This window comes from Vanacampus margaritifer, chromosome 2 (genome assembly GCF_051991255.1).
Source record: "Vanacampus margaritifer isolate UIUO_Vmar chromosome 2, RoL_Vmar_1.0, whole genome shotgun sequence".
Lineage (NCBI taxonomy): Eukaryota > Metazoa > Chordata > Actinopteri > Syngnathiformes > Syngnathidae > Vanacampus > Vanacampus margaritifer.
Window position 1 is genome coordinate 22,372,211 of NC_135433.1, and position 26,507 is coordinate 22,398,717.

The 26,507-nt window shown below is 41.2% G+C and overlaps 4 protein-coding genes across 7 annotated transcripts in view; 2 read left to right on the plus strand and 2 right to left on the minus strand.

Moving 5' to 3' along the window:
* The window catches only part of LOC144042771 (medium-chain acyl-CoA ligase ACSF2, mitochondrial-like), a 20,009-nt gene extending 15,028 nt beyond the window's left edge, over positions 1 to 4,981 (plus strand). Inside the window, exons 9-16 of the mRNA XM_077555725.1 lie at positions 384 to 475; positions 563 to 639; positions 710 to 817; positions 921 to 1,072; positions 2,600 to 2,741; positions 2,862 to 2,972; positions 3,034 to 3,102; positions 4,729 to 4,981. Of these exons, the coding sequence (XP_077411851.1) occupies positions 384 to 475; positions 563 to 639; positions 710 to 817; positions 921 to 1,072; positions 2,600 to 2,741; positions 2,862 to 2,972; positions 3,034 to 3,102; positions 4,729 to 4,779 (802 nt within the window). The 3' untranslated portion in view covers positions 4,780 to 4,981. The remainder of the gene's footprint in view (positions 1 to 383; positions 476 to 562; positions 640 to 709; positions 818 to 920; positions 1,073 to 2,599; positions 2,742 to 2,861; positions 2,973 to 3,033; positions 3,103 to 4,728) is intronic.
* On the minus strand, positions 4,852 to 15,548 carry LOC144042772 (nuclear distribution protein nudE-like 1-B). Its single transcript, XM_077555726.1, has 9 exons — positions 15,349 to 15,548; positions 13,197 to 13,293; positions 10,788 to 10,941; positions 10,442 to 10,590; positions 8,623 to 8,759; positions 8,386 to 8,553; positions 6,338 to 6,429; positions 6,105 to 6,250; positions 4,852 to 6,025 (listed from the first exon to the last, which is right to left on the minus strand). Exons 2-9 carry the CDS (start codon positions 13,280 to 13,282, stop codon positions 5,947 to 5,949), a joined length of 1,011 nt encoding a protein of 336 aa, XP_077411852.1. The 5' UTR covers positions 13,283 to 13,293; positions 15,349 to 15,548; the 3' UTR covers positions 4,852 to 5,946.
* A 1,369-nt stretch (positions 15,549 to 16,917) lies between these two features.
* On the plus strand, positions 16,918 to 19,224 carry LOC144042726 (RING finger protein 222). Its single transcript, XM_077555633.1, has one exon. The coding sequence runs from the start codon at positions 16,999 to 17,001 to the stop codon at positions 17,635 to 17,637; it is 639 nt and encodes a 212-aa protein (XP_077411759.1). The 5' UTR covers positions 16,918 to 16,998; the 3' UTR covers positions 17,638 to 19,224.
* A 2,454-nt stretch (positions 19,225 to 21,678) lies between these two features.
* The window catches only part of arhgap44a (Rho GTPase activating protein 44a), a 43,122-nt gene continuing 38,293 nt past the window's right edge, over positions 21,679 to 26,507 (minus strand). For 3 of the 4 annotated variants that reach the window (XM_077557642.1, XM_077557644.1, XM_077557641.1), the window contains one exon: positions 21,679 to 23,758. In XM_077557642.1, coding sequence (XP_077413768.1) covers positions 23,601 to 23,758 — 158 coding nt within the window. In that variant the 3' untranslated portion in view covers positions 21,679 to 23,600. Of the gene's footprint in view, positions 23,759 to 26,013; positions 26,068 to 26,507 lie in introns of all 4 variants that reach the window. The other variant, XM_077557643.1, reaches the window with a different exon arrangement.

The window sequence follows — 26,507 nt, forward strand, 5'->3', positions numbered from 1 at the left end:
AGTTCAGTCCTCGAGAGCCACTATCCAGCCTGTTTCCCATGTTTCTCTCCACTAACACACCTGATTCATGATCAGGATCGTTATCAGGCTTCTGCAAAGCTATGTGATGCTGATGAGCTGATCATTAGATTCAGCTGCGCTGAAGGAGGGAGACATGGAAAACTGTCTGGATAGGGATTCTCGAGGATCGAATTTGGCCACCCCTAGACTAACACTAACACACTGTTTTGTTCATCACAATGTTCAAATGTTTTGTGGCTCCAGACAGATTTTTGCTCAATTATTTGGCCTAAAATGGCTCTTTTGACAGTCAAGGTTGTGCATCACATGTATTCACGTCTTAGATAAAAATAAAAATAAACTTGTGACTTCTTTCATTGAAGGTGCAATTTCATCTACGGCACTCCTACCATGTTCACGGACCTGCTGGGCCAGCCAGATCTAGAAAAGTACGATTTGTCCTCAATGGAAGGCGGTAAGACGACCCAAGACCGCTCGCTGCTCTTTCAAATTCATTAATATTCGCATGAATCGAATTTGTTGATACGCTGTTGTGTTTTAGGCATCATGGCGGCGTCCCCGTGCGCCCCAGAGCTTGTGGCCAACGTGAGGGCAAAGCTGAACATGAAAGAAATCATGGTGAGCCACATGATTAATTACACCTGCATGCTCTAATGATGTCACTCGCTGATCGTGGTGTATTGATCAGATCGGCTACGGCACCACGGAGAACAGCCCTGTCACCTTCTTGGGTTTCCCGCTCGACAATGACGACCTCAAGCTCCACACGGTCGGCTGCGTCTTGCACCACGTCGAGGTACAAACCTCCACAAACGCTTGAAATGTGGAAAAATGTCTGATTATGTGAAGTTTTAAAAACTATAATTTGGCTACAAAATCATGTGCGCGTGTCACGGCAGGCGAAGGTGGTGGACGCGGACACGGATGAGACGGTCCCGCTGGGGGCCAAGGGGGAGCTGCTGATCCGGGGCAGCTGCGTCATGCACGGCTACTGGGACGAACCCGACAAGACCCATGAGGTGCTCAACCTGGACCGCTGGTACAGGACTGGGTGAGACCGTCGATACCGCACACGTGCTGTGATGTCACACTTCCACTGAGCCCCATGTGAAAAATATGCAACCTACCGAGTACCATCATCATGGCCAGTAAAATGCAGTGTAAAAAAAATAATAGTGTCCATCAAAAAGGATTATTCACTTTGACACCATAGGGACATTTTTTTTTAGATGAGAATGTTTAGATAACTGTACATATGATCAAAACATCAAAACGAGGGGTGTCAGGCGATTAATTTTTTTAACTCATTTGCTCCCAAAAAACGTAAAAATACGTTCTATTTTAAATGTTTTATGTGTCCCAAAGACATATTTATACGTTTTATACATATATATATTTTAAGCATACAGAAGGCTTTGATGCAGCCTCTCAACTGCAAAGAACGATTGAAGAAATGGTAGTTATTACACAAAAGGCCAGCAGGTGGCAGCAGAGCATAGGAAATGAACCAGGACCATGTTGAAAAAAGCCTCAATTACTCCGAATTCTAAATAAATTTTTGAATAATTATGAAACTTAGCTATATTCTAATGCTAATTGCTGCAAAACGGAAACAGATAGAAATATACTTTTTTTCCTGATGAAAGAAGATTGTTTCAGTGAAAATGGCCCGGAGTGAATGAGTTAATTGTAATTAATCGCATGACTTCAATAGTAAACTCATGATTAATCACAATTTTTTTATCTGTTAAAAATGACCAATAAAATGCACAATAAAATATTTTTTCCCACCAAGTTTTCATACTCTTGTTAACATTAAAGTAGAGAAAATGGGAGACTATTAGAAATGTGGTCACATCTTTTAGTCATTGATACAGTAATTTCATAATTCATAACATTGAGTAAAAAAAACACAAAAAAACACTGTACTGTAAAAAACTAGTGTGATTTTGATTTTGTATTGAGGTCATTTTTCTGCCACTAGATGGCATAATTACATTTGTAAGACGCTGGTGACAGCTCAATGCATTTTTCTTTTCATATTAAGAGCTATGAAGAAACTTGTGAAATTCTGCACATTTTTTAAATTGTAAAATACAACTTGACACCAGTCTGTGTGTATGTATGCATTATTATTCAATTTATTACTGCAAAATGTTGACGTGGACGTCCCAGTACAGGCTGTCCAAGTAGAGGACAGTCATTAATCGCACATTTAAAAAAATTTGTGGCATTAAAGGAACTTTAAATGAACACACAAATTTTGACACCCCTAGTAAAAAAGGCTACGTGCATAACACTAAAATATAATAAACTATACATAGACTAAAATACTGTTTAAAAACAAAAAGTTAGGCACACATAACCCCTGGGCGTTATTTTATTTTGAAATGGCTTGGTCAGAACCAACAAAAAGCCAAAAAATGGTCAAATAACGCCCAGGGATAATTCAAATATATATTGAACTGAAATGAGGTAGTGATTCTTTTGCATACCACTAGAGGGCGTATGTGTACCACTAGGGCACAAATGACAAATTTCGTACTCATCGTCGTGAACATGTTGCTTGTGTTGGCAGCGACGTGGCCAGCCTGAACGCGCTGGGCTACTGCTCCGTCAGGGGCCGCATCAAGGACATGATCATCCGAGGGGGGGAGAATATCTACCCCGCTGAGATCGAGACGTTTCTCTACACCTATGACAAAGTGCACGAGGTGCAGGTACGAACACAGATTTTTGCCTGTTTTGATCATCCGGCCCGCCGAGCATTTCTCGAGAATCCTGGAAGATTTGAATTTGTTGCATTGGTTTAAGATGCAAATGTTGATGTTGTCTCCAAGGTGGTGGGAGTGAAAGATGAGCGTCTGGGGGAGCAGGTGTGCGCTTGCATCAGGCTCAAGGAAGGACAAACGTGCACGGCGGACGAGATTAAAACTTTCTGCAAAGGCCAGGTGACGTCACAGACGTTGAACAGCGTCGACTTTACGCAGGCTGATGGTTCTTATCTTTTAGATTTCACACTTCAAAATCCCTCACTACGTGGTGTTTGTGGACAGCTACCCCATGACCGCCTCCAGAAAGGTACGTAAGATGAGGAAATTCAAAATAATGGCTTGACAAACTTCTGTGCATTTCAGTTTTTAAATGGACGATCAGACCACAACACAAAATCTCCTAAAGTTTTTTCAGATGTAAATGAACCTTACGTAAGGTGGAAGGAATCATCAGTTAGCACAAAACATTCAGGCTTCTGCTAGAAAGCAACTGTAGCTACATATTAGCGTCATAGCACTGTAACCAAGTAACTAACTGTAGCTTAACTAATTTGTTCCCAAAAATGTATAAATACGTTCTATTGGTTGGTGTTTTTTTTTAAGTGTCTCAAAGTAGTATTTATACGTTTTTTACGTTATTTTTATGCTAGAGCATACGGAAGGCTTTGATGCAGCCTCTCAACTGCAAAGAACGGTTGAAGAAATGGTAGTTATTACACAAATGGTCAGCTGGTGGCAGCAGAGCAAGGGAGACCAATCAGGGCCATGTTGAAAAAAAGCTCATTACTCACATTTGCTTCAGTGAAAATGGCTGGGAGTGAATGAGTTTAAAAAAAAAAAAAAAAAAGCTCTGTAATTAAGTAACTGTAACTGAGTAAGTTACTACCCGTAAGCCAAAAGGAACCTACTACAACTACTCGAACAGGGCTGGCCAAGTTCGGTCCTCGAGAGCCACTATCCAGCCTGTTTCTATGTCTCCCTCTTTCAGCGCAGCTGAATCTAATTATCAGCTCATCAGCAAGCCTTGCAGAAGCCTGATGACAATCTTGATCATGAATCAGGTGTGTTAGTGGAGAGAAACATGGAAAACAGGCTGGATAGGGGCTCTCGAGTACCGAACTTGGCCATCCTTGTACTAGACTAATAAGTGACATCTTAAATTCCATGAGTGTCCTTGTGATTGGTTATTTCTGAGCACAGCCACTGTCCCAGTGTGTAAGTAAGAAACTGTAACAGAAAAACTGACTCCAACTAAGGAACTACAAGTGTTGCGAAGTTACTGCAACTGAAAGTAACAAAGAAACTGAAATTGTAATTAAACGTAGCTCAGCAACTAACTACAACTATAAGTCAGAAAAATTTGAAGATAACACATTCAATGCCAGCTATTGTGCACTGATCATAACCCACGTGCTAGCAATTTTAGCGTACTGACTGATTTCTCAAGACCCACACAATATTGATTTATTTCTACATTGAATCTATCAAATGAGATAATAGACTTTTTGTTTACCTGACAAAAAAAAAAATCCATTCTCGAGTAATCAGCAGTGAAACTGGGGTAACTTTCAGCTGCTTTGCCCAAAATCTGTACAAACAGTGGCTTCATTCTATGAAACAAAAACAACATTTGGGAATGACTTGATTTTAAAAGTATGTCCGATTAAAAGTCTGTGGATATGATAATAAAGCCCCCCCCCCCCCCCCCAACTGTAAAAAGTTGGCAAACAGAAGGCACTTTCAATCTAAAATAGTGCACCGCTGCCCTCTGCTGGCGGTTTGGCTAATTTCCACTCCTCAAAGTGCTTGCAATTTAAAGGACCAGCACATCAGACCCATATTAAACCCTCCCAATGATAAAAATATGCCAAACGACATAACTTGACCAAGGCACTGAATGATTCTAACGGATTTCACTGCTCTTTCCTTCTAGATCAAGAAGAACATATTAAAAGTGGACATGGAGAAGCATCTGGGCCTGTAGCTTGGAGCCTTTGACTTTGGAGATGTCCAGAAGATGCCGTCGCATAACAAGCGCACAAAAGGACACACGCCATCGTTTATGTCAATCTTTATTTATTAGAACAAAGTTAAGATCATCCTGCAGCGGCTCGCGCCACTCTGCACCGTTTACACACATGCCATACAAACCGGCAAACAATAAATAAAAAGGACCTTAACATGGATATCATGTACAAAAGGTGGAGAAACGACCATCCTTGTCAACTATGTACATTTATAGGAGCACGTTTCAATAACAGGCGGCCATTTTGTGGCTTGAAATAACGATTGATGGTCAAGACTGGACTGGTTTTACAGAGTTGAACATGCTACAACCTGCTTGTTTCACACATCCGTCCGTTTTGACGCTTGACCTCAGTGAGCTGGAGCCTAAGAATAGTCGGTCATCAGCCAATCACAGGGCACATATTTGGGACAAACAACCATTAACCCTCGCATTTACATCTATGGACAATTTGAAAAGTAAACGTTTATGGTAATTCTATTTCATTTTTTAAACTTTATGGTACTTTTAGAGTAATCATTGTGTTTCATTGCCAATTTGCCTGTGTTGGATTTAAAGGGCCAGCTGCACCAATCATCGCCAATAAACTGAGGTAACTTTTATTATAAGCACACAAAAACACATTTAGAAAAAGACGCATTGCACACACACGTGCGGCTTGACCGCACTTTGGCTACGAGGCTCGGAACGATCAACATTCACTTCAGTCATAAGTGGATGTGGGCATGGGGTGAGACCCCCGCCACCCCCCACCTCCACAGGCCAGAATACTGCATTGTCGTAAAGCTTGCGGTGAGATAAGTTAATATGAACACATCCCTTTTCATTAAATAGAATACATTCCGAACGGGGGAAGATGTCGTCCAACTGTGCAAATCACGGGAGAAGTAGCGAGGTCCAACGGGACCTTTTGTTGTTAGGGGAGACGGTGTGCCGCCGTAAAAAAAAGGGGGAGAGTGGGGGGTTGGGCCACACGTTGGCATTTGGATGAAGCGCAGTGTAGCGCGAATGTGACGGAAACTCCAAAGAAAAAAAAAAAACATTTCAAGACACGTCCTGTAGTGAAGTCTCTTGTGCAAACACACTCACGCACAACCGTCTTGCGTCCTCCGATTGTCTCCGTGGTCACACACTCAGGGGCAGTAGACCAGGCGGGGACACGGTTCTGGAGGTCAGAGTGCTGGGGTCCAGTCCGTTTACAGCGCTGCGGTCAAAAAACACGGCGGAATAATTTACAAACGAGTCTTGTGTGTGGGCAGGATGGCAAGGAGGCGGGCACTCGCCTTTTGTCAAAGTAGGTGGTGTGCAGGGCGTGCGAGAATTTGGTGGGGTTGCCGTTGACGAGGGCGCCGTTGTCCACGGGGAGGCTCTTTCTGGCCGACTGGTCTTTGGTGAAGCTCCTGCAAGCAGCCAGTTTGGACTCCAGAGCCTGGCAAGCACACACACTTATTGGCATGATTCAACAGCAGCGCGTCCGTTCGGCTCTCACGTTGGACGAGTGGCGAAGACGACTTACCCCGACTTTCCTGAGCAGATCGCCGACGATGTTGAGAGCAGAGATTCTGGCGGATGGCGTGAGGGATGAGCTGCCACAGCCGTTGGTCAATGCTGGCGAACACCAACAACACATTCAGAATTCATAATGTACAAGCGCACCAGCACAGCACACTTTGGACAGGACCACACGGTAACGAAACAAACTATCAGATTTAAGAGGTCATTTCACCATTATTCACAAAATATTACAAATAGTTCAATCTACAAAATATACAACTTTGGAATTGGAATAGTACATGACATTTGAAACTATGATAATTCTTAAAACAACTTTTAACCGTATTCTCATATTACCAAATACATACTTCATTCTCTTGGTAAATTGACTCTTAAAAATATGATTTTTTAAAACCGTAGTACTTGAAAATATATTTATACTATATATATATATTTTTTAAATAACACTTTTTTTTGTTGGAATGTTACAACTTTAAATTTAGCTACTGTTTGCAGAAAATTGAGTTTTGAATTGCTACTGCCACCTGTGGCCAAAAAATTAAACTGCATACACCCTTCTTCACATACACTATGAGCACATGACCTCGCATCCGCAGACATAGGGCAGGAAATTCGCACCCGAATGAATACTGAAAACTATTGGCCAGAGGCTTGCAGGGGTACATTGTGAACAGCTAAGGTGTTAATCTACTAATTAGAAGATGTTTCAGTCCAACGGTTGAATAAAAAGACTATTTATAAAGATATTTTGGGGCAAATTGCTTCAAAGAGCAACTTTAAACTTGAAAAATATCGCTTTTCACCCAAAAATATGCAACTTCATTCGCATTACACATTGACATTCAATTTTTTTCACTAATCTTTGAATATGTAAACTTCAATCTCTAAAATATAACTAATATTGACGGTATTCTCACAATATTGGGAATTTAATCTCGAAAATGTCCAACCTTTTATCTTGGGGGGGAACGATATTATTGTAAGATTAAAAATTTAATCTCTTTAACTGTGTGTCAAAAAACAAAAATACACTTCAATTGGATACAGTACTCCAGCTAAATTCACTGTTAATTGTTTACAGTGTTCCCTAGTTTTTTTTGCTGGGGTTAGGTAAAAAAAAATACCCACAATAAATGAAACCCGCGAAGTAGTTAGCTTTTTGTTTCACATTTATTATATATGTTGTAAGGCTCTAAAACCCCTCACCACACAGTTTATACACTTTTCTCATTAAGGGAATTTACATTTTCTCATATTTAAACATTCTCAATGTTCAAACCTTCATAAATAAAAACAAAATAGATACATTACTGTAAAAAAAACAGGTGGCCATCGTCATTGACGAATTGATGATTGATGGAAGTGCCCAACTTATGTCCGATGGAGAAGTACACACGGTCCTTCTCAATCTGTTTATTTTTGTGAGGCTTTGCATTATCAAGCATTTGCTGAAAGCCAAAAAAGGTGGCCACTTCCATCAATGCTAGTCAATAACGATGCCCACCTCTAAAAAAATGCACCCCAAAAAATCCACGATACAGCGAGGCAGCAAAAAGTGAACCGCGTTATAGCAAGGGAACACTGTACTTAGTAAAAAAAACTATTTAAACCTTGTTACAAGTTTTGCGTTTTCAAACATGCTGAACGAGTTCCAAATCTGAATCTGCCCTCATTTCATCTCGAGCACATCAGGTTATCATCATTATCACAATATGTAATATATTTCTGAATTATGGGTTAGGTTTAGAAACAAGTGGATTTTTTTTTCTTTGGAAATGCCACACTATCAATTACAACGCATAGTAAAAGACATATTTGCGAAAGTTTTTTTTAGTCACACTTAAAAAGAAAAGATGAGAATCCCTCCAAAACTGATGAGCTCGGAAAAAATATAAGACATTTTTGAAGCTAGTATGAAAAATATGTTTAGCCATCTCTGCTTAAAATCTGCTGTTGACCAGTATAATGTGGCCATTGAATCACACCCGTATACATAAAAGGTCGAGGTTCGGTTCTCCACTCCAGTATCTCTTGTGATGCAGTACTGACCTTTCGGGCCAACGAAGGAATGCTCCGTGCTCTGTCCCACCGGCGTGGCGGGCAGCGAGAGCGATGCCTGCACGGCCGAGTCGGCCTTGTCCATGTCCAAGGTCGGCGAGCTGGGCGCCGACATCCTGTCTGTCGTCCTCTCCCGCACCGCCAGTTCCTGTCGGAGGTCTGCGGAGAAGAACAGCGGAAATCAAGTCAACACCTGCTAAAACTTAGCGTTTTGATTTGCGGCCGTACCTCGCGCTTCGTCTTTGAGCCGCTGCACGGACACCAAGAGGGATTCCTTCTCGTCTAGCTCACTCTCCAGGAAGGCGTTTCTCTCAATGGCTTGGTTTAAGCGGCCTTCAAAGTCCTCCAGGGACACGATGGTTGCCCTGCATGATTATGAAAGAAAAAAACAAAAAACCTTAACTCTTTTACTGCCAAAGACGTTAAATGACGTTCTGCAAAAACCTACGGAGGAGCGCCAAAGACGTTAAAAGACGTCCTCCCATTTTTTTTTTTTTTTTTTTTGGAAACGGGTGCTGGGAAGGCTTGCGGAGCTCTCCTGAAAGTTTTAAGCAGTTTTTTTGAGCCTAATGACTATTTTTGGCCCCTAGAGGGCAGCGATGACTCTCTTTTGACAAGATCGGGTGGGCGTCAGTAGAGGCGGAGCTAGAGCGTTGAGCAGGAGATCAGAATGGAAAACAAAGGAAAAATGGCGGCTGGTCGCGAGGAGCTAACGCCAGAGCCGTTTTTTTCAAAGACCAAAAGCATCGCTAAAAAAGCACATTGTTGATGACGATCATCATCATCGATAATGAAGATGATGGTGACTCCGTGGTTGGAAAGCATTGACGCGGCAGTAGAAGACGTTAGATGGAGCGAGATGGAGGAGGGAACGGGCAATGGCGAGCGTTTGCAAGCAGCTCTACACTTACAAGACGAAAGGCATCGACCAACGCTAAAATAGTACATTGATGACGACGGTGATCATCCTCGATGATGATGAAGGTGAATCCCAGCTTGACGGCGAAATTGGAACCGCTGACGCGGCGGCTATGACGGTGTCGTAACGCGGAGCGCAACCGAGCACGCACAGGCGGACGTTCGATCGGACGACGGAGAGTGCCCCGAGTCCAATGCATATTCATTGGAGGAAGTGTGTACAGTCTGCTACTTGGTTTTTATTCCCCGGAAAAAAAGGCCGTCAAGAAAGTGTAGCGTTTGCATGCAAAACGGACCAATGTGAAAGTGAAAGTAAACTGTTGTGCGAGTCCTGGCGTCTCCTTGCACGCAGGAGAGCGTTACAAAAGGAAAAACTGTATTTGAAACATCCACATAATTGTAAGTAGTACCACAGTTGCACACATTTGTAAATAGTTTGCGAAATTGTTTTGTCAAATTGTTACACTGTTGAATGGAAATAAACGTATTTTGCAATCAAAAAACACTTTTTCATTGTTGGTGATAGCGTTTTACAGAAGTAAAGCACTATTTAGGTGTTTGTGGCATCATTCATGGACAAAAAGAAGTGTACAATTCACTAGAGTGCATGAAATAACATCGTTTCACAAAAAGCTCTTTTTCTCCGCTTTTTGTTTCAAAACAGAGCATTTCGGTGAAACTAACCATTTTCTATTGTTGATTACTGAAGAACGGAATAAGGTAGAAACAAACTTTTTTTCTGATGAAAGCTGAGAGTCCAATCTTTCATTTGGTAGTATGTGTGTTTCCATAGTCCAAACACAACATTTTCTGTGGACCTTGAAAGATCACTCAAAATGCTTAAATCGGCTGGCACTGGCGACAACCCGTTTTTGAAAACGTCTGGCAGTCAAAGAGTTAATTACCTGTATTTCAGTTTTTTTTTATGTATTCACTTTTTTTACATTTGTAATTTGAGACCATTAAAAAAAAATCTAAATAAAACAAGTGCCCCTAAAAACGTTTTTCATTGCCTTGCAGCTGCCACAAGATGGCGCTAAAGCCCCACTTTGGCCTTTGTATGTTGGGTTCAATCTCCTTGTGTGTGAGTGCGAGTGTGACGGCTTGTTTGCGATGATGTCAGTCGCACCTCTTGGCTCTCTCCAGGTCGTCGTTGGCCTGCTCGAGCTTGCGCACGGATTTGTGGAGCTGCTCCTTGACGCTCCGCGTGCGGCCCAGGTCGTCCTCCAGCACCGAGATCTGCTCGTAGCTCTGAGAGTACTGATTCTCTAGCTTCTCCTGGACAGACAGCAGCAGGTACAGGAATGACTTGATCAAACTAGATAATGAATCAAAGCTCAATATGCAACCAACAAGAGCCGTACTCCAATTGAAGATGAGCCATTATGTAAGCACAGGTGACTTTTCCGGTGCGGTAATCCCCCGGCCGAGCTGGCCAAATCCCCAAAGAAGTCAGAAGGCAAGTCAGCACTTACCTTGAGGTTGTCCACTTCGTTCTTCAGCCGCCCGTTCTCGCTCTGCAGGTCTCGCAGGCGGTGTTCCGCCTGGCTGAGCTGCGCCTCCAGCTCGGCCTCCAACTCTTGGCTGCCCTCCTGGAACTCCTGCAGCTCCTCCTGGGCGTCGTGGCAGCTGGACGGCACAAACAAACACGCACGCACGCATAAGCACGGGGTCACACAAACGGTCATTGTCGATTCGCTCGCGGCTGAACGTCCGCGTGACGACGGATCTGGAAAAGTGCCTTTTGTCCCGCGAGAGGCCTCGGGCGCAGTGTGTTCCCGCAGTTTCATCAGCATTCAGCGCAAAGACAATCCACACCAACGGTGGGATTTTGGCGGATTTGCTTCTGCTAGACAAGAATACATGAGACACTCAGACTTGCTAATCGTTGTAAAAATATCGTTGTGGAGAGACAGCTGACACTTGTGCAGAGCTAGCCGAGACACAAGGCCTGCTGCCGCCGTGTGTGTATGTGTATGTGCTGAGTACAGAGGCGGGGGACTGTTGAGCAAATTAGAAACACAATGATGGGTACGGCAAAGAGACATAATACTTGTTCACACGTTTCAGCAGAGTCCGGCTGACCAATAGGGAAATTAAATAAAAACTCTGACTGTATTCCCCACAATAATCTGATTTCCAATTTAATCCAAAACACAAATGACAACGCCTTTTTTTCAAAGTAATTTTTTTCTCTCTTTTGCATTGAATTCTGCAGAAATATGTTTTTTTTTCTCTTTACGGATAACATGAAAAGAAGCGTTTTTCCTGCATCCTTAACCCATTAAGGCCGGGAGTGCATTACCGCGTTTCTACCTTTAAAGGCAGAAGAGCAGATACGTCATTTTGTTTGTTTTGACCAATTCTTGGTCTCTTAGCTGATGAAATGCATCAGAATATACACGAGAGGGCGACGTGGGCCTCGTAGCATTTCCTGTAATTTGATTCAAGCATTCAATCAGTTATGAAATAATTGACAAAGGCGCGGGATAAATTTTAATTAGTGTTTCTAGTCGACAGTGACACATTGTTAAGAAATATGTTTGTAGACAATGAGGATGTTGAAAATTTCAACAGCTTTGTAATAGAAGGTGAAAGCTCTGAAATTTTTGGGAATTATATTTCTATCTGCTTCAGGAGCTGCGATATCAAGTATTTAGTAGGCATTGACAATATTGTTGAATTTCCAGGAAAACTTCAAGTTTTCAGGGGTGATTTATTTTTATTTTTTTTAAGAATTCGGGGGTGATTTTAAAGTCACCTATAGGTTTTAGATGCATGTTTTGCCAGGTGCTTTTGGCCTTAATGGGTTAATTGCCTGCCATCAAGCATCTTTCTTGTCATACAGAAAATAATGTGAACATGTTTTTGCTAATGTTGTCTTTTTATTCGTGAAAATTAAAGGCGCTAGACACTTCTGGGAAAAACAGCCTTTAAAGAGGTCGTAAAAGTCACAACACGGATTGTGTTTTAGCTACACGCAGATATGTTGTTAGTAGCAGTAATGCATGTCAAAAGGGATACTTTGAACTGAGGAAGCGCTTAAAAAAAGATTCAATATAACCCACACCGACAAATCTGAAAATCAATCAAATGGATTCATTATCTAGCATTAAGTCAGAGTGTGGCGTGAAAATACACACACACAAACAGCGGATGTTGTTGTGTGGTCAGCTGATCCCATTGGCGCAGTGAATGAGTGGCAGGGGCGAGCGGTTCCACGCATACCAGCGTCGCCGAGGCTGCCCGCTCAGCCCCCCCCCGCCCTTTGACGCTAATGTTTAAAATTCCTTCCCCACTTTGAAACGCAGAGTGTTTTGGCCACGTGAAACAATCACAGATTCACAACCATACAGGAGAGCGAGCCTTTGAAAAGAAAAAGTTGATGATGAAATGTGTTGAATGTTTAAAATACTTCAGATACAAAAGACGTGTACATTTACATTTCGCAGAGCACAAAAAAAAAAAAAAAAAAAAATCAGCGGGGTCAGTAAAGGTTCGACGATGACTACTCAAAGTGTCTAGTCATTTCCTCCGGAGCAAACCACCACACCACACACAGATTTCACAAGGCCTGCCTCGTCATTGGCCTTAAAAGGATGAAATTTAAAGCCCAAGCCCAGCTGCAGATATTTCCAAAAAACATTTGGTGGAAAACCACATCATCAGCAACTTTGCTGCGGGCTTATTTGGAACTTTTTCCCTCCAAAACAAACTCAGTTGTCAAGGGATAGCATGTGTTTTCCCCCACTGTGGGTGCTGATCACTTCAAAGTCCAGGCACTAAATAAACTACAACACTGTTACATAAGTCACTTTGATACAAAGAGCTTAGTAAGCAAACACTTGTCCATGGCATATGTACATACATGGTGTAGATCTTACTTTTTCTTATATTTGAGGGCTTGCGACTTCCAGTAATCGACTTCTTCGTCCTTTGTGGCAAACTTTGGAATCATTTCTGTGTCCATGTCAGGATTTCCTACGGGTGCGGGAGAGATAAATGGAGACGTCAATGTCAATCGTCATGGGTTACATCACCCGTTGTGACCTGTCGGCGAATGAGTCTAAAGCCTCGGATGAAAACTAAAATGCTCAGCGGACTGTGAAAGTCGGCCTCCATCTCCACAACTATTTCATTCCAGGCACTTCCATGCACACAAAGATGGACTTAACCCCGATCCCATTAAACTTCTAATCTCAGTCTGCAGTTTTGACTTACAAACTTTAGTGAGCAGTTGAGAAAATCACCCATTTATTGAAATAGTGGACATTTATTTACTCGAAGACAGAGACTATCCGTCATTTGTTACATTGTTATCTAAGGACACTAAATACAAATGTCCTCACTTTGGGACCAATAAAAGTTACACTTACTACAGTTGAAACTGTCATATTTTTACAATGAAGTATTCTACCGATTATCCCATTGAGGGACCAGATAAAAATAGATTTTGCATTTGGAAACAGAGTAACGTGCATGTGGAGTGCTGGACAAAGTCCACTTTGTGTCACCATCCTCACGTTTTACTGTAGCATCTGTGACTTTGAGTGTGTATGGCTCTAAAAGGCAGGGCTCAGCCAGGTGAGCGACGTAGGCGTATGCAAATGAGACTGTAGCGCCGCTGACTGGTTAACTGTCTAACCCGTTGTGTTGGTGTATGGTACACATTTCACGTCACCTTCCATGTTAATTTTAAAATGACCCAAAACTTTGGAAATTGTGTCTTTTACAGAAAGCCGCCACAGTGTCATGTATTTCTACACGAAGTGGTGCGTGCTGCTGTACTAACATAAGTCCATCTGGAAACATTATCTCTGCAAAGCTATGCGACAGAGATTTTGCTTGGAGGTTTTCTTTATAATCAAATGATTTAAGTTATTCAATCAATTGTTGCTGTGATGCCCACAGACGTTTATAATGAACACGTTTAACCGTGTTTTATTTTATCATAAATTTAGCATGGCCCTCAGACGACTTTATATTTAGGTAAAAAAACATTGCACCTCCTCCCAGTCTGGACTCATGGCTTGGTTCTCCCATTTAAACATTCCTTTGAGATGTTGTCATCACTGTTGACTCACATTCGCGTCATAGTTATTTACCCTGGAAAACGCAAGGGAAGCTGGAGAACAAAACGGGATGAAAAAAAAAAAGCAATACATTGATCGCTGCTTGTCTGCTTTTAGTGTCAGCTAGCTTCACGCGTGTGTGTGTGTGTGGGGTGGGGTGGGGGGTCATGGCTGCTGTTTCCATGGCAATCCAGATGAAAGATGTAAAGAAGGGCACCGCTCCTCAAATAAAAGACCATCTATGAGCCAGCATGTTAAATGATTCTTAGTAAGGCTTGTCGCTTTTAGACACAGAAACCGTTTATACAAATTCACCTTTAACATTATAATTGGACAGCGAGTGGTGTTTAAAAAAAATCTGCTGACCCACCTGAGTGTTATGGCAAATGTTTGGGATTTTCAAACATCTGACAAAACAATTTGATACGACTAATGCCAAGGAGAGAAAAAAATACTAATCAGTCATGATGAATTTAGAAAGTGATTGGTGTTGAGGGGGGGGGGGGGGGGCAACTCCTTGTTTTGTCACACGTATCTAATGTTTGAACCACCTGACACCCCATTTTAATACAGCCATGGGCACACGTCATCCGAGGGGAAAATGAACTGTCACTGACTGTAACTGTGTGGAATCACGGTTAAAATTCACCACGACAACTGGTTGTCCAACTAGAGTCGTCAGTTTTCTAAAGTGATGATCCACGTACCCGTCACACGACGTCTAAATTTAGCCGCAAACGCCTCAGTCAGGGGCGTTAATGAGGTAAGCCATTTCAAACGTTCGTGTCAGCGTTTCGAAACTAAACAGATGAAGAGGCGTTTAAACGAGATGATAAAAACATAAACCAGGACATTTTCAACATAAGCTAGCAAAACAGAAACTCGAGAAAGACGGAATCCTCGCGGTCGAACCGCACACGGTAGGAAATGTTCAAAACATGAATAAAAGGAATGGAGATGGTACCTGTTCATGACAAACGGCGATCAAATTGTTGTCTAGTTTTGGCGGCTCGTAACATCCAAACGCCGCTCACAGACACAAGCTGGTCTCTCCGGCCTGGCGAGCTTCTGAGCGCCGCTGCTTGATTTGCTTTTGCTTGATTTGCTTTTGCTTGCTTGCTTGTGTTTAGGAAATTGCCAACGCGTCTCCCGGAAGCAACGTAAATCCTGACGGGAACGTGCGTGCTGACGTAACAGACGTACGTCAACGATTACGTCAGCGTCAAAATAGAAATAAGAAGCCGCGCCCTGCTGGCTGAACACTACCACATAGCACCGCAAGGTGGCGCCTGACCCCAACTGATCATCTCTGCCTAAAACACTGTGCAACTAGAGTGCAAAACAGTCAATAATAACACAACAATAATAATGACAATATATGATAACAGGCTTTTTAATAAATCGTGCATGGGAAATATGACTATTTTATACCACACCACTACTACACCATTAATTCACAATAAAACATACCGTTAAATACTGTACATATCTGACAGTGAAGTGCCAAATAAAACTGATTATCCTTGTAGTCTCCTGTTGTTATAAACTGCATCTGTGTATCTTGCTGTTGTGGCCTCTGCTTCACCACAGACAGTAACATAACTGTCTGTCTGTCTGTCTATCTATCTATCTATCTATCTATCTATCTATCTATCTATCTATCTATCTATCTATCTATCTATCTATCTATCTATCTATCTATCTATCTATCTATCTATCTATCTATCTATCTATCTATCTATCTATCTATCTATCTATCTATCTATCTGTCAACTCACTTCGCACCAAGCAGCAGTTTGTCAGTCAGTTAAAATAATAATAATAATAATTTTTTAAAAAAAATGCTTCAAGCCATTAATTGCCACTCCTAGTTAAATCATGCTTATCCTATTGTCAAATTAATGTGTATTTACCAAAACACACTCAAAACTCTTTGCCCAAGCACAGTCCATTTAGCTATTGCTAACAGTGCAAAACTCCATGTAGACAGATATTAATAGTACTTGCAGGTATGGCAATATGTTCTTTATCCTCCGCAAAGAATGACTAATATTAGCTTATAGTACTGTACTGATGAGCAGGTCTCAAAGAACAGTATATCCATCTATCTGCTTGTCTTTTACTGCCGCCAGGTGGCCAAGGCGGGCATATAATGTTTGTGCTTGTTAGAAAGCACTTTATTTATTTATTTATTTATTTATTTATAACTCAACAAATTAATGGCATTTTGATTCATTTCAATGAGAATTGAGATAGACCTAAGTGTTTTAACTTTAGAGTGTGGCCATGAAACAAAAATAAACTGGTATCTCATGGTATCACTGTATTATTATTTTTTTAATATAGAGATCACACTTTTATTACTATTATAATCTGCTCACCTATTTACATAGCCTAGTATTTTATATATGTATTTGTATTTATTTATTTTAGAAAGGTGGACATCTAGCTAAGAGCTTCCCACCCCATGCGCCCCACCCCGGGCCACAGGTGGCAGGCCCTGTTCTGCAAGGATCTGCGTCGTCCCCGCCCAGTGAGGAGCGAGGAACGCTTAGAGGAAAGACGCACACGCACAGCTCGGCACCTGCATCGCTCATTGTTATTTTTACTTCCCATGGCATTCTACAAGGATGACGACGCCCAAGAGGACGCAAACGAGTGTCCGGTGTGTTACGAGAGCCTGCGCGGGACGGAGAGAACTTTAAGCTGCGGACATGTGTTCTGCCACGACTGCCTGGTCAAGATGCTGGTCAGCATCCACGCCGAAGGACAAATCCGGGACACCCTCGCCTGCCCCGTGTGCAGACACCTGACCTTCATCAGGAAGCGGCAGGAAGAGGCGCTTGCCTTGGCGGAGGGCAAAGGGGAGCCTGAGGAGGACGCAGAAAGAGGAGGAGGGCAGACTTTGGAGGTGCCCGTGGGGACGCGGCTCGCCCGGCTTGAGGACGCCGCGCCGGCCGCTTCTCTCTCCGGGCGTCTCCGGCGCTTTTTCTGCGGGGACTCCGAGAGCTTCCGTCGGCCGAGGCTCGTCCATACGAGTCCCTGCAGCAACTCGGAGATCTTCGTCATAAGCGCCCGGGGGCGACCCATGACGGAGGACGACACGTTCAGCGTGGTGTTGACTCTGGTGCGGCCGCAGAGGAGGCGCCGGCGCCGGATCTGTAGCACGGCTCGGTGCCTCATGGTGCTGCTCTCCACCTTCACCATGATGGCACTGGTGGCTGCCGTGCTGCCATGGATCCTCTTGGCTTAATCATTAACTAGACAATAACGTGCCAAATATGAAGCAAAAGCTTGCTCTTTGCACTTTTAAGTGCAGAAACTTGTGTTATATAAAAAAAGAGAGACTCTGGCACTTTGAAAAGGTAAATGATACACGACAGGTAAAATGTTTTGTTTAAAAAAAAAAAAACAAGCACAGTGATATACTTTTTTTAACTGTCAGGGTTGATAATTTTGCACAATAAAATACATTTACTATTTTATATTAAACATTTGTAATTATTAAGATATAAATCAGTCGACACATGGAGTATAAAAAACTTTGCGGACAAAATAGTTTCCTTGTTATCAACTTAATCTTTCTAAGAAGGAAAAAAGTCATGCTACGTCGCTTGTTTTTTAAATCAAGAGCTAGCTGGCATTGGTTCTGTGCACTTTCAAGCTATCAACGAATGTTACAAATGCCACATCTGCTCAGGTGCAGTGTCGGGCCTGAGACTGGGAGATCGTGGGTTCAATCCCCAGCCGGGTCATACCAACGACTATTAAATTGAGACCCATTTGCCTCCCTGCTTGACACTCAGCATTATAGGTTGGAATTGGGGTGTGAGATCACCAAATTATCCCTGAACTGTGGAACATCAGTCATAGATGAAGGGGACATATGGAAAAGCACTATTCATTTGCAGTCTGGAATCCAGACTCTGGACATCTCCAAGTCTCCAGGAGGCTCAATAACATGGAAAAGTTGCTAGATTTGTTGCTAATCACTTTCATAGCAATTAAATGTCATCAAGCGCAGCACGCCTTCAACCTCGAAAATGTGTTTGTCGTAATTAAGGACTCGCGGCAACAACTTGTGAATGTTGTAAAACGCAACCCTTTTAATTGTTGCTATAGCATTGACACCAAGCAACGTGGAGAGATTTAAACTAGTGGAGACTTTCCACTTCAGATCACCACAACAAATTATTGATGCATTTCGCCAGGCCGTATCTCATGGAGATGAGCCGCTCTGTAAGGAGACACGCAAGCTTTGGATTACAGTCAGTTGGCATGTCTCAGTATTGCCTCATCAATCCGCAATTATAAAACTCAGGGGAACTGTTATACTGTTAAAATGCAGAAAATATCTAATGCATGTTGTATGTCCCCACTCCCAACCCTGACTTTAAGTGTGATGTGTGTGATTGCACAACACTGAGATTCATCGTTAAAGTCTGGTTTCCTTGTGTGTCATCCTGCCTGGCCAGTCTTACAGGTTACACACAGGGAGGTTTCCACTGAACTAAACACACCATTCCTTTATGAGCCAGTAAATCAGGAGGACAAGCAGGCCTAATACATTTAAAAGATGAATTTAGTTTTTTACTGTTAAGGATCCTGTTGTGTAAGTTGAGATAATTCAAACCATTTCTGAGATGTGGAGACCAATGGCCAGTGGGCCACTTGATCTGGACCAAAATGGAGATAAAAACCTGACGAAGTACAAAAAAACAGCTGCAATAGTGGACCGGAATATCTGAGGTGCATTTGGGAGCAATTCTCAATAGTTTGATGTTGTCCGTACAATAACTACTTGCAAAACATGAAATAAAAACTTGAAGATACTCTGCAACACGTGTCCAAGCTTGAGATTTCTATTGTTTTTGAAATATCACATGATGATTTAAGTCATATTCCTTTTTTAATCACCCTGTAGTATGGCCATGATAGGGACAATAAAGTCCATTAATCCTTCTGTTTTGTTTTAGAGTACTAAACAAAACACATCTTTGGGAAGTTAAAATTCATTATTTTCAATGAAAGAAAAAATTCACTGCCATTGACGGCAATAAACGTCAAAAATCCATTTAAACTATTTCTATTAGTTTAACATTTTTTTCCACTTTTGTTAACAAGAGTATGAAAACCTAGTGTTTTTTTATATTGTATTAGAACAGATATAAAATTTGTGATTAATCGTGAGTTAACTAGTGAAGTCATGCGATTAATTAAGATTAAAAATAGTACTCACCTGACGTCCCTAATTTTTAATAATCTTGTCTTAAAAAAAGATTATTAAAAAAATAAAAAAAGATTATTAAAAAAAAAAAAGAGAGAAAAGATTATTAAAAAATTAGGGGCATCAGGCGATTACAATTTGTTTAATTAATCACAAATTTGATATCTGTTCTAAATGAAAAAAAAAATCATACTCTTGTTAACAAAAATGGAAAAACTAAACTAATAGAAATAGTTCAAAATAATTTTTGACATCTATAGCTGTCAATGGCAGTGAATGAGTTAATTATAAAATACTTACTAATAATAATACATTAGTAATCTGTTTCAGTGATTAAAAAATGTCATCCAGCTAATAAACACAGGAAATAATTAGACAAATGCCAATTTCTAACAAATTATAGTATATATTTTGGATATTTGTTTTCAATCTAATAATCTAATCTGATTCCTAAATTGTACTTTTTTATTAGCAGTAATCAAACAAAATCATGAGCAGGTTTCACTTTGAATTCAATGCTGAAATAAATTACCAAGTTTTCAGCGCTATTCAAACTGACAGACATGTTCATTGAAAAGTGAATCAGGCGTGACAAAAGAAAACACGAGAAATGCGACGTTATTAAAAATGTAGAGTTTAATATATATCTGTAGATCTATTTATTTCTGACATTCTGATAAAGATTGCAGGTAGGCTTCACAGTACACACTGTGTTCCACTTGATATGCTAAGCATAGGAGCAGGATGAAGGGGGTGGGAGGTGGGCTCATGGTACTTGTTGTATGTCTATTGTGAGGACGCCGCATATCCACAGGCAACATCATCCGCTCCTCCCCCCACCTCTTTGTACCTCACATTGCTCCCACATAGGACCTTTTCTTTTTCAGAAATGGAATTATGATTCACATTCTCATTCATAAAAGTCGTAGCTGATCCTGCACCCCTAAAAAGACAGTGATGGACACAAAACTATCAAAAAGTCTAGCTAGGTGCATGCTTTTCCAGAATTCCCCTTGTTTTTTTGTTTTTGTTTATAACTTTAATCGAAACATGACCCAGCCCAGCGGTGGGAAGGTGAGTTCAGAAACGGTATTGAAATGTTTGGTGAAAGTCATCGGGTAGAAAACGTGAACAGATTTGTAAGGAAAAAAGCTCTTGAAAATGATGAGATTGTGCCTTGTTGTGTAAAAGAGTTTGCAGCCGCTATGTGAATATGAATACATGCATGTAGGCAGATGATGCACCAAAGCTTTGCAGTTATATTGTGCCGATGTTCATACAAGCCAGCACGTTGCATGTTCTATAAAAAATAAAAAATCATAACAGTAATGTTTCTGTAATGTGTCACATTCAGTCAGCCTCCTGGTAGATCCAAGCATGTAGAATAAAGTCTGTATTATGCCCATAGTTGTCAAAAAAAATTAATAATTAAAGTGTGAGGGCACTTGTAATGTTGGCATATAATCACCACAACTACCTAGAGAATAAATATCATGATCAGAAAATTCTCCATAAACACACACACACTGACGCATACCATACATCACTTTTACATGTTTCCCCGCTAAATAAATAACAAATCAATAAACCTGAAAATGCAAGCGCCGTTGATGAACCGGACCTCATTGCTATTTTTGTATTGCGAATCCTCAAAGTGATCATCAAACTTGGATGCCATGCACTGCACAAATTAAATGGTGAAGGCAAAAAAGCTTGGTACTTAAGTAGTAGTAGTCTTGGGTAACCATTTCCGAAACACTGGTCTAGGTCAGGACACCTACTTCAAACTGTGACTCATTTGGGCCAAATACCAATCAGGAGTTCATCAAATTTTTAGGTGAAACTAGTGTCAAGGCCTTATTATTATTTTTTGGAGTTTTCATGAATCCTTGAAATGATCGTCCAAAATTGAAGCCAGGCTCTGTCCACATTACAGAAGGCTTAGAATTCGCCCTAAATAAAAAAACAAAATGGTTGACCTGTTCATTTTTGGGCTTGGGTCCTTGATACTTATGTTGTGCATCCTGTGATCATAGACATGCTCACTGAAGTTTATGTTGATCGATGTAACAAGTGTTGGGGGCTAACATACCCCCCCCCCCCCTCAAAAAAAAAAACTTTCTAGGGTGGGCTCTATCCATTGGGTTTGGTGGGTGTTGTGTTGAGGACCTCTAACATACACACACTGTCACCTTGATAAACTTGCAAAAATTGGTGAGCTTTCAGGGATGTTGAAACCCCACCGCCCAAAAAAGCGATTCATTTGAAAAACAACAACACCTTAATGGCTTTCTCTCAACTTTTGGACAGACGTGGATGTATAAGAACTGTAATTGCACTTAAGACATTTTTACTCCAAAAAAAACAAAACACAACCTCTTATTTGCTGTCCGAGTAGCAGTCATAACTTATGCAGAACCATGGAGAAAAAAGTTGATAAGTATGAACATTTTCACTTTTACAGTTTAAACTTCCCACTTTTAACGATGAGGCATTATTATTAGCGCATATTTTCATAACGCAACTGATTGTAGCATAAATAAATACACAAATAAATAAAACAAATAACCGTAATTTTTCTTCAACATGGAACAAAAATAACCTCACTTTGTCTACACGCGATAAATATCAGCACGTATACAGTATATACATACAATGGAGATACGCCTTATTCATATAGATTTTCATCTCAGATTTATATACATCAATTTTATGTACACTTTTGTGTGTGTTGTATTTACACGCAGGGGTGTGACTCAGCTTGTAGCACTTGAACGAGGTTACTTGAACATAAAAGGCAGTGTCGAGTCGTCCTTGTTCGCTAAATTCCCCAAATAAATTGCCACCTTTTCAGATAGAGAGGCTTGTTGATACTGGCTTACACAGGATTGGCTCCCCAAATTTTGCAGCAACATTCAGGTCACACTGTGCAGGTAAAAAAGTGAGTCCATGGTATTAATGTGCCAAAACTAGGAGAGTTCATCAAATAGTGGCCTCCGCTCAAATAAATGCTTGATATCCACTACGGAAAAATAAACACCTTCCTCAAATAGATGCGCCCTTCACCTTATAAAGCACAGAAACAATCTGGCATCTTGTAAAGTTGACTATTACACACGAGAGAGAAAAAACATCACATGGAAATAATTAGGTATCATCACAAAAAGAGAATTGGCTGCATCCAGTTAAGAAATTCAACACCTTCCTCAAATACATCCCTCATTTTCTCCCTCAGAAAACACACACTGTTTGCAGAGAGGCAAAGCTAAAGCTTACATTTATGCAACAAATGTGAAAAAACAATGACCTGGAAGGATTAGGTATCATCTCAAACAGAGAATTGGAGTTGGAGTTCCTCATCCACTCTAAAAAAAAAAAAACCCGCCTCCCTCAAATAGATGCCTATCTGTAAAGCTGACATTTATGGAAAAGCAGGGTAAGAAAGCCGGTAAACATTTTAACGCCAAAAGTCTTAGTATCTCAAACTGAGAATTAGATGCCGGGTGTGTCCTCCATCAAAGGAAAATACCTTCCTCCACCTAAATACTGTCCTCAAATAGATACTAGATGCTCAGTAATCTTTAGGTGGTTTGTATAAAAAAAGCTGGGGGCCACTTTTTGAGGAAATCAACTCAGTCGGCATTTTTGTAGATACCCTGTAAATCAAATGTATCACATCCATGTCACGCCTAATGAAAGGTATCTCATAATCATACAACTAAATTACATTTAAGGCAAAAAAAACAACAACCAAACAATAAAACTGACCATTGCAACACTAATAAATAAAGCAAGAAAAGAAAAAGAAAAATAACAAAAAAATGAGCTATAATCCAGTCGTTCCTCCTAAAGGCATTGGTTTGTCCCAAGTGGCATTTTGGTGTTTTTCTTTCAGTTCTGGATATAGATTCTTCATCTTCTTTGTTTGTTTAATTTATGAGGCCAAGCGTTGTTTATTTCCCTCAGGTCTTTGCCGGCGATTAGCGACGTCATAGAGTGGTCGCCAGCCGCTCCTCTTCGGGCGCGGCCTCCCCCAATGCCGCCGAGTCAGTGGTGGGCAGGGACCTCCGGCAGGGGGCGCAGCTGAACTCGTCGATGAGGCTGTCCAGATTGACATTGATGGAGGGGATTTCGTAATTGAAGATATCTAATGTGTGGCGGGTGAATGGCATGGCGACAGTGAACGAGAGGAGGAGGACAGATAGGACAACATGGATGGCGATGAAGTGTAAAAAAATGAAAGAGCAGAAATGTTATTTCGGGGGGAAGATATCAACTCAACAGGCAACACAACGTCTAACCCGATTGGCTTGCTTTGAGTCCACGCTGAAGTCCACTAGAATCCAGTAACAAAAATGGTCACACAATGACACGTTACTGTACACTTTTGACGACAAAAGGCCAACACAAAGGCAACAAGATGTGTGTGCGTGTGTGTGTTGTTAGTGTGGGTGAGAGACATCAGGTGGGCTTGGATGGACGCTCGTGCTTTTCATTCTATACCAGTGGTTCTCAAACCGGGGTCCCGGACTCCTGGGACTTAACTTAGGGGTCTGCAAAATAATTTGCAAATATGTCGTGTTATTTATTTTTGCTGTCCAGCAGGAGCCTCATACAGTTTGTCCAAATATGGTCAATTTCACAAATCTATACTATTGGTCTGTCCCCATGTCATGTGTTATTTTTACATAATACTGAACACTAAAGTGTTGAAAACAGCTTGAGAACAAATCTATCAACTCTCTTGAACGCTCAGCTGTGTTGTAAAACTCCACCTCTTCCCCTACTATGTAGGAGCCGTGCAGCATTTTTATGCCTCAAGATTTAAAGTCTGGAAGCTTTCTAAATTATTTATTGCATTGCTCATGGCTCCAAGACCTTTGAAAAAGAGATTGGGAAGGTGATGTAACCATTGGTGTTTGTTGTTTGAGGTACTACAGGCTTTTAATCAGATCAGGAGTCAGCATGAGTGCAGACTTGTGGCAATGTGTTCTACCAATTGAATCAATTGCATAAATAATAAATTAATATTTTTTCTCATATTAAATGAGTAATTTAACATTGTTTTGTGGTGGAAAAGTACTTATGTTTACAGATGTGAGGATTCCGACCGACAGCAATGCTATGGGGGAAAGGCGGGCCAATAACACAAACCTAACTCACCAATAACTCTTCCCGACTTAAGCTTCGGGCCAATGAAGAGCTTTGAAATGATTGCACTATATCGCAGCTCTCTCACACTATTTTCACCTGTACAGGTTAGGCAATGCAACTAAGGCAAAATATAAAATAAACAATTCCCATGGCAGAGTAAATGTTGCCCAGAACCCCAAATGTTTGAGAACCCATGTTGTAAACTATTCCAATAAAAACACTGCTGAGCTTCGACAGTATTTGAGACTGATGGGCATGTGATTGAGCGTGGAAGTGCCGCCACCAAAAATAAAGGGAGCAGCGATGAACTTGCCAAAGTGGGGTTACCGGTGCCCCGCACCTGGTACCACCATTACATCATACACTGGCGGCTGTTTAGAGGGCGATGTTTGCTAGCGTTAGGCTAACAATGTATCGACATAGTGGAATCTCCAAAGTCCAACGCACCTTGAGGTTCAGCAAGCATCAGAGGGTCGATTGCTTTTTTGCTGGCTTATAGTTATTATTATTTTTTTAACAATACTTATTCTAAAAGAAGACGCAGCGTCAACTAGGGGTGTTAAAAGAAGCAAAGTGGTACCCGGGGATACAAGTGACATAATGTAACTTTTATTAACGATACGAGCCGTTATTCGACCTTTTTTGTTTGTTTGACTATTGCCACTGCCAGTTGCAGTTTACCATCAGACTAAACATAAAACAAAGATAATTACACTTTGTGTATTTAAAACATATTCCACTCACCCTAATGTTAACTATGTTTTGGTCATCTTTTTTTTGCCTTTTCCATGACAAATGAATGCAACACTACTTAGGGTTCTTTATAATAAATAAATAAATAAAAACTTATTTTCACACTTGTATAACTGTGTCAACTGTCAAAATATCAATAAAGGTTTTACGTTGAATTGTTGACAAAAGATCATCAGATGTGGACCGGCGTCCCGTGTCCGATTGCGTTGGACTTCAGAGGTTCCATAGTAAAGGGCTTTCCGATGAACCTCGGTAAAGTGACTGCAATGTGAGCACGCTGCGGTGCACTCTGGGAAGTCCTTGAGCCATGCACAGTGTCATGCAAAAAGACAATGGCGTCCGCCTATTAGGAGCGGGTGAATGCTTGATATGTCCGTATTGATTGGGAGAGGCTGGCGCGTTTGGAGGCAGGCCGCAGGAGAGCCCAGAGGCAGCCGCAGCACGAGGCCAGGCAGTGAAAGATGGAGCGCATGGGGCGTGGGCGGTCTGGCTTACCCTAAATGTCCCCCTCACACTTAGCCCAACTGACGCCCTCATGGCCTCAAACAGCTGCAGGGTACAAAATAGTAGCAGGGGGGAACAAGAGAACCATAAATATATATAAAAAAATAGATATATAGGTCACAGGATGAGCATACTGTTTACAGTGTGGGAAATAATTGGCTATTTTGCTTACGTACAAAGAAATGAAGTCTCCAATTTTTATGGTTGTTTAGAGATTATGACACAAGACCAATTTGTGGTTTACTATTCACAAATTGTCCTATTCCTCGCTTGATGCTCCCTTCCTCTTCTTTCCTCTATCCTTCTCAAATATTTATCTCAACCAGTTTATGATCACATCATGGCTATTTGCTAAAGATGCAGCTATTGCTAGATGTGCGATTGTCTCATCACCATCAAATTTGTAGTAGACAATACATCCGCGGTTCTTAGGAAAACGATCTTATTTACAAACATAACTACTAGGGATGTAATGAAAACCAAAA

Bases quoted from the DNA above. Each gene is read 5' to 3' on its own strand.
- LOC144042772 (XM_077555726.1), bottom strand. From the start codon at position 13,282: ATGGACACAGAAATGATTCCAAAGTTTGCCACAAAGGACGAAGAAGTC. The intron at 8,554-8,622 runs GTACGGCCGCAA...TCTTCTCCGCAG, and splicing joins GCTCAAAGACGAAGCGCGAG to ACCTCCGACAGGAACTGGCG. The intron at 6,026-6,104 runs GCGAGTGCCCGC...TTTTGACCGCAG, and splicing joins ACCACCTACTTTGACAAAAG to CGCTGTAAACGGACTGGACC.
- LOC144042726 (XM_077555633.1), top strand. From the start codon at position 16,999: ATGGCATTCTACAAGGATGACGACGCCCAAGAGGACGCAAACGAGTGT.